The 8,033-nt window shown below is 44.4% G+C and overlaps 1 protein-coding gene across 1 annotated transcript; it reads left to right on the top strand.

The window, feature by feature from the left end:
* The first annotated feature begins 5,723 nt into the window (after nucleotides 1-5,723).
* Nucleotides 5,724-6,404, top strand: LOC136351724 (ethylene-responsive transcription factor ERN1-like). The gene has a single exon (XM_066303992.1). It carries the CDS (start codon nucleotides 5,724-5,726, stop codon nucleotides 6,402-6,404), a length of 681 nt encoding a protein of 226 aa, XP_066160089.1.
* The last annotated feature ends 1,629 nt before the right edge of the window (nucleotides 6,405-8,033 follow it).

Genomic DNA, 8,033 nt, shown 5'->3' on the forward strand with positions numbered 1-8,033 from the left:
TTACACGGCGCCTCCGGGTTACTTCAGTTTGTCACTTGTTCACTTCGTCTCGTCTCTTAATCATCAAAACGTGCAGATTTCCATCATAGTCCGGAGCCTATCAAAGGAAAAAAACAATAACCGGTTAAGCTGTGATCCGAGATGTTACAGCTAATTCCGATGGAGCCCGACAGCCCGTTGCTTAACAGCTTAAGCCTTGATGTCACTGTCGCAAATCACACGGCGAGTATCGATTAAAGAAAGGAAACGACGGCGATCGAGTATATATTCGCATCGACCGCCCTTGCACTCGCACTCGCAGCAAAACCAGCAGAGAGCATTCCAGGAAAGCGATGTCCACTCTGAACTGCATCCTCTCCTCACAGAAAATGGCATCGGAAAATCACCTGGTTACACGCTCGCACGATGGCTTTGCACCACGGCTAAGATAGCACTACCAGGGTTAAATCTTTCGATTTAGCCGATTTGATCGGATCTCACCGAAATTGCGAAATTTCCAAAATTTTAAATAAAATTTAATTGAGTTTAAACAAATATTACCAAAATTCATGAAAAAAGTTAAAAAAATTAGAAATTTTGGCCAAAATAATATCGTATCGGAGGGATCCGAAATGACCGAAATTTCGTTCCGGAATTTTGAACCCTGAGCACTACTAGTACTCCCTCCGTCCCAAACTAGTAATATTTTTCAATTTAAAATTTATCTTAAAATAGTTTATTTAGAATACTATTTGTCTCATTAGTTATATCCCATTTAAAATTCTCTTTGTTGTAAACTTAACCACTATTTCACTTTCAACCATATATTATTCAGTCAGGTTATTATAATATTTTTTTTTCTCAGATTTTAATCTATGTTAAACTATTTAGAATAACAAGTGTTGTAGGTCGGAGGGTGTAGTGAGCAAAGAGCTCAGAAGTTTATCTGAAATTCGTTCTGATCAACGCAGAAATTCTTGTCATGTGTGATTGCCTTCCGTGTACCTAAGATCTGTTGTCAGCGGAAAAAGTACACCGAAGGTCCCTCAACTTGTCATCGGGATAAAAAACATCCTCGAACAGCAAAACCAGATATGCGGGGTCCCTTAACTATACAAAACCGGTCACAACAGATCCCTCTGCGGTTTTGATCCTGGTTTTATCCTACGTGGCTGCTGAGTCAGCGTGGGACCCACGTGGGCCCCACATGTCAGCCTGTCCAGGTCAGCCTCATCTTTATTTTTCTCTCCCTTCCTCTTCTCTCTCTCTTCTTCTCTCTAGGGCAATGGGCAGGACGGCGGCGCTGGCCGACGGGTGGGAAGGAAGGCGGCGGCGGCAGCAGGGGGAGCAAGGCGGCGGCGGCGGGCGGCTCTCCATGCTCGCCGACGAGGAGGAGCGGCGGGCGACCGCGGCGGCGGAGCTGGAGCTACACGCGCAGCCGGTGGAGGCGGCGAGCTCGTCGGCTTGGCGGTGGCGGCGAGGCGAGGTAGCCCGCTAGACCCAGCGTCATGGCAGTGCCGCCGCCGCCGACGGCAGTCCTCCTGGACAACGTCCTCGCCGCCTCGCAGACGGAGATCTGGATCAAGACCGGGATGCCGACGAGCACCCTCACCAAGCACCTGCGAGGCCTGCCGCTCCTGCTCGCCCGCCACCATCCTCGTCGCGTCGTTTCCCCAACCGCCACGCCGCTTCGCCATCGTCGCCGTCTTCGCCGTGCCGCTCATCTCCTTCTACTTCATCTCCACCAGCGAGTAGATCTCCACGCCGGTGAGGTTGGAGGCGCGCGGCGTCATGGCGTTGGACGCGCCGTATGCCCGGGACATGCCGGAGCACGCTGCGCCGCCACCCGTGGTGGAGGTTGACGCGGAGCAGCGGATGACGGCGTGGACTCGGCCGTCGCGCCCTATCTTGGCGTCCGCCTGCAGCGCCTCCCTCCCATTGAGCGAGACGACGTCGGAGTCGACGCGGAACATGGCGATGCTGGTGTCGACGTCCGGCGGGAACTGCTCGGAGATGATGGTCATCACCTGCCCGCTCCGCCGACCCACCTGCTCCTGCATGGCTGCCGCCGCCGCCGTCGCCGCCGCCGCATCGCCGGTCGCCGGCCACCGCCTCCAATCCTCCTCCTCTCCCGTCTCGCCCCGTCAACTTCCTCCCCAACACGCCGGTCAGCCTGCCCAGGAGAAAACCGAGAGAAGAGGAAGGGATAGATGATGTGGCACTCTGGCATGTGGGGCCCACGTGGGTCCTACGCTGACTCGGCCGCCACGTCAAACAAAACCAGGGTCAAAACTACCGAGGGACCTAAAGCGAATGATTTTGATAGTTAAGGGATGCCCGGTATCTGGTTTTGTGATTAGGGGACGATTTTGTATCTCGATGACAAGTTGAGGGACCTTGGGTGTACTTTTTCCGTTGTCAGCGGAAGCTTTATAAGCAGGCAGCTGGGCTGAACAGCACGAACTTAATTTGGAGACCAAAGTAATTTCAGCCCATCTGCTTAGGGTGTGTTTAGATTAGGGGTGTAAAGTTTTGGTGTGTCACATCGGATATTATGTAAGGTGTCGCATAGGGTGTTTGGGTACTAATAAAAAAACTAATTACATAATCCGTCAGTAAACCGCAAGATAAATTTTTTAAGCCTAATTAATTCGTCATTAGCAAATGTTTATTATAACACCACATTGTCAAATCATGGAGTAATTGGGCTTAAAAGATTCGTCCCGCAAATTAGTCGCAATCTGTGCAATTAATTATTTTTTAGTCTATATATTAATACTCTATGCAGATGTTCATACGTTTGATGTGACAGGGTGAAAAAATATGGGATGGGATGTAAACACCTCCTAGCTATTTGCTAAGAGCAAGTTTAATAGTATAGCCCATTACTAGCTTCAATTCAACTATAACCAATTTTATAGACAATTTATACAATAGTTGCTTACTACTATTAATATATGGTCACACCTGTCATACACATTGCGTCTTGGAATCCGCAATGCAACTGGCTACAGATCTATAGCCCGCTGCTCTTCTCTCTTATCTTTTATCTCATTAAAATATGTTTACAACTGGCTAATAGTCTACTATTATACATTAACCAATTAAGCGACCATAAACACAGAAGTCAACGAACAACCTACTACTCTCTCCATTCCATAATATAAGGCACAACCACTTTTTTTATTTAGATGTTCCATAACATAATATAAGATATGCATGCATGTAGCCAATTAACTATGATCTATTCTCTATTAAATTATTATTTTTTAAATCCTCCACTCTCATGTTCTCTAATTCTATTGGATACATGCATTATATTTATTAGGATGATCCAAACTACAAGATGATAATAATTATTTCTTGGTTTTTGGGTTAGGGGTGGTTATGCCTTATATTTTGGAATGGAGGGAGTATAATTTTTCCCATCAAAACAACAACGGAAGGCCAAAACTATACTCCCTCCGTCCAAAAAAAAAGCAAACACTGGGTTTTCGTGTCCAATTTTGACTGTCCGTCTTATATGAATTTTTTTATAATTTGTATTTTCATTATTGTTAGATGATAAAACATGATTAATATTTTATGCGTGACTTGTCTTTTTATTTTTTTTATAATTTTTTTAAATAAGACGGACGGTCAAAAGTTAGGCACGAAAACTAGGGTTTGTCTTTTTTGGGACGGAGGGAGTTATAAAATTGACTCCATTTGAGATCAGCTCTGACGTAAGAGTGTTCAAACAGGTAGTCAACAAATTGTAAATCCGGGGTTGCCTTTGCCTCCTGTTTCAGTTGAACAGGCAGGAGGAGTTTCTGGCTCTCTAAAGTGGGCGTGACGAATTGTTGACGCCTTGACATTCAGGGAAAACGCACGCCTTTGACCAACCAGATAATTCATTCATTTATTTGGAGTTCAACAACCATTAAAATACAGGGGTTGACATTGCTCCTGGCACTTCTAAAAAGTCAATATTTTCTCGGGTCAAAACCTACATGCCCCCTTCTTCCATGAATGCAGATGTCAACGGTCACTGAAATGGATGATACAGTGTATTCGTCAGAGCTGACGAGAACGCCATGACGTCAGAGTACCTTCTTGGACCGTTTCTTGAAACCAAATGTGTTCACGTTGTCAACACTGACGAAACGCGTTGAAGGCTATCCTGAACTGTTCTCCATCGGCCCAATTGGCTGACTTTGCAGATCCTGGGCTTCCAATTTACGATCTAACTGGGCCAGCCCATCAAGCAAAACCCAATTAGTCTGTGATTCAGCAGAGCAAACAGCACAAATAATTCAGAGAGCTGAAGCTGAAAATTCAGAGGTCTCCATCATCTGCATCTGAAGCTAGCCCATTTGCAATCCCATCTTAAGTTCACATTTCAGTGTTTGCAACTTAGCAGATACAGCCAAACATGTAGCAACTTGTAATATAATTTACTTCATGCGATGATATACACTGATGGATAGAAATACCTGTATTGCATGATTACTCGTTTGTCTCATCTTTTTGGCTCGATCTTCCAGCTAGTCTAGCATGGAGCCAGATATACATTTCATTATGCATAATTCACTCGTCTGCATTCGTCGGCAGCAGCCATGATCGCGACCTCGAACAAGGCACCAAAAAACATCTTTCTCGCCATGGAATGTTTAGTGCTAATCAAGGCTTACGGGAGATTATACTACTCTGCATTTCCTGCAATACGCAGTATACGGCCAGTGCTGGTAACGAGTATATATTCTCCATGATCTCATCGTAATTGGTATGGATTATTTTTTTCTTCCCCATTTCGAAATTGATGTCGACGACCGTATTTGTTATCTCGATTATTCTTTTGTGAATTTTTGTGGTACCATTTAGCATTTGCCGCACACTTGGCAGCGCGACGTCGAGCGACAGATGGCAACAAACACGTAGGAATTCAGAGGATGACGAGCCTGCAATTGATGGATCATCATAAGGCTAATCTGACGCAAAAACGACCAAGTTTTTTCTTTTTCAAGTCCTCATGGAGCATCTAGCACGGCAAGATGACAAGATCTGACTTCACAAGCACAGTGAGGTTGGTGCTAAAACAAAAACTGAAGAACACGAGTGTGCAATCATATGGATAGGGAGAAAATGATTTGAGCAGATTAATCCAAATCGATGGCCAATAATTGCAAGAGGTTAGCTGACCAAGAATTGTAGCATGTCCATGTCACTCCAATCCGACCAGGAGCTAGTAGCTTCGAACAAGGCGTCATGCAGAAAACAACTAGAGAAAAGACAGAGGGATCAGAGAAGATTTAGCAAGTACTAGATGCCTTCCAACTCTTTTGGTGTAGCTGTTAGAGGAGTTACAATAGCACGCTATAAACTAGCTATAAATACATATCGAGAAGATAAAAGAAGAGAAATAAGAGGAGCGGCCTACAGATCTGTAGTCAGCTGCAGCACGAACTCGAAGACATAATGTGTGTATGACAAGTGCGACTATCTATTAATAGTGTAATATATGTTTATAGGTAACTATTGTATGAATTGACTATTATATTGACTATAGATGATTTTGAAGTCAGCAGTTGGCTTACATGTTCTTCTCTCCAAGTGTATATATACTCATGAAATTTGGAAAAGATAGTAGCTCGTATCAACTCAGGAGTCAGGACAGCGCTTGATCTAGCTAAGTGTTCGAGCTAATTCCAAGTGACACGTGCTATATATATATATATATCCAGTTCAGGATTAGAAGCGAGCTCATGGCGGCACAGGAGAGCGGCAGGATGGCCACGGCCACCGGTGGCGTCGTCGCGGCGAAGGCGCGCCGCGGTCGCCGCTTCGTGGGTGTTCGACAGCGGCCGTCGGGGCGGTGGGTCGCCGAGATCAAGGACTCGGCGCAGCGGGTGCGCCTGTGGCTCGGCACGTTCGACACGGCCGAGGAGGCGGCGCGCGCCTACGACGAGGCCGCCCGCGTGCTGCGCGGGGAGCACGCGCGCACCAACTTCGTCGCGCGCGGCGGCGACGCGGCCGCCGCCCCGGCGAGGGCCAGGCTGAGCAGGAACCTGCGGCACGTCATGGCGCGGGCGGCCGCGGGAGGCAGGGCGTCGGCGCCGTGCGCGGCGGCGGGCGTGGGCGCGGGCGGCGAACAGTTCGCGCTCGCCGCGGTGTTCCGGCGCTGCATGCAGCCGGCGGCGGCGACACAGCAGCAGTGCGGCGCCGCCGACACCACCGTGCACGTCAAGAACGCGGTGCAGCCGAGCTTCGTGGTGCCGAGGCGGACGGAAGCGCCGCCGCCGCCGACAACGCCAATGCTTCTAGCCGAGGACGTCTTGGTCGACTTCGACGACGACGGTCTCGGCTCCGCCGGCGTCGAGACGGCGTTCATGGTGTCGTCGTCTCTGATCGTGCCATCCAGCTTCGGCATCGACGACGATTTCTAGCGCAGCAGCAGCAGCAGCAGCAAGGGTAGTAGGCTCGCGCGCGAACAGTGTAGATATGGCGCCAGCAATTTGCAATGTGATGCCTAAGCTTGTTTCGCTCGAGTTCTCGACGTAATAATGTTGTGGCCGTTGGAGATCGTGATGCCTGCACGGTTATTGCACGTCTCAGCTCTGTTACAAACTTACAATCCTGCAGTTTCACAATTCGCAGTTCATCTCTACCCAAGTCCATAACGGAAATACAAAGGGAAGTATGTAAAAATTTTCGATAAATTTTACTATACATTTGTCGACAAATTCCTCCAAAGAAATTAATCTATCAACTTATTTAAGGAATAGAAAAAAAAAACCTTCACGTTCGCTCTGAAATTCTCATATTAATTAGAGAAAAAGAAAAAAACAGAGTCCATATAGAAATACAATTTAAAAGTAGCTAAAATTTGGAATTAAAAATAAGAAATATAGCAAGAGAAGACTAGAGTCCATACTGGTATATAATAGAACTAATGAAAATTCGAAATAAAAAAAGAAAATTAAAAGTAGAAGTTAGAGTTCATATAGAAATCCAATTTAGAAATAACTAAAATTTAATTTTTTTTAAAAGTTCGTTCTCGTGGCCTAGAGATTCTCATATTAATCGAAGAAAAAAAAAACAAAGTCCATATAGTAATACAATTTTAAAATAGATGAAATTTGGAATTAAAAATAAGGAATATAGAAAGAGAAGTCTATAGTCCATACCGATATACAATAGAACTAATAGAAATTTAAAATTAAAAAAAAATAAGAAAACTAAAAGTTGAGGTTAGAGTTCATATAGAAATACAATTTAGAAATAACGAAAATTCGAAATCTTAACTACTTAAGAAATTGGAAAATTTCCGTTCGGCACACTTGATTTTCGTTCGTCAATCGTCCAATTCCCTACCATCTCGCGCGTGCATGCTAACTTGAGACGATCGGACTCCTAACTGTAACTCATGATTTTCTAAAAATCTATTACTATTATAAAAATTGAAGATGTTTCTGTGGTCCTTCATCCGTGTTTGAGTCGGTTATAAAATTGAAGATGTTTCCGCGGTTCGTCATCCGTGTTTGAGTCGATTTTAATTTTATGTTTTGGTTTTAATATCTATCTCTTCTCTACTATTATAAAAATTGAAGAGATGTTTTTGCTGGTATTTTGGTAGGTCATCCGCGTATGAGTCGGTTTTAAGTTCGTTTGCTCGGTTTTTAATTTCGTTCAATTTTGGAAATATATGAGCCATATAAGAAATCTATTTAAAAAACTCGCATGCTAACTTAAAATGATCGGACTCTTAACTGCAACTCATGATTTTCTAAAAATATATATATCCATGCGAATTCCCATAGTGAATTTCATCTTAACTAAACCATATAACAATAATAAGATTAAAATAGACTTCACTCATTGCAACGCACTGACATTTTTTTTAGTAATATTGAAAGATGATTTTAGAGTCCATATAGAAATACAATTAGGAATAATAAAAAAAATTAGAATTAAAAAAATAAGCAATATTAGATGAAGAGTCTAGACTCCATATAGAAACATAATTTATAAATAACGGACATTCAAAATTGAAAAATAAGAAATATTCGATGAGG

The sequence above is a fragment of the Oryza sativa genome, chromosome 9 (assembly GCF_034140825.1).
Source record: "Oryza sativa Japonica Group chromosome 9, ASM3414082v1".
Classification (NCBI taxonomy): domain Eukaryota; kingdom Viridiplantae; phylum Streptophyta; class Magnoliopsida; order Poales; family Poaceae; genus Oryza; species Oryza sativa.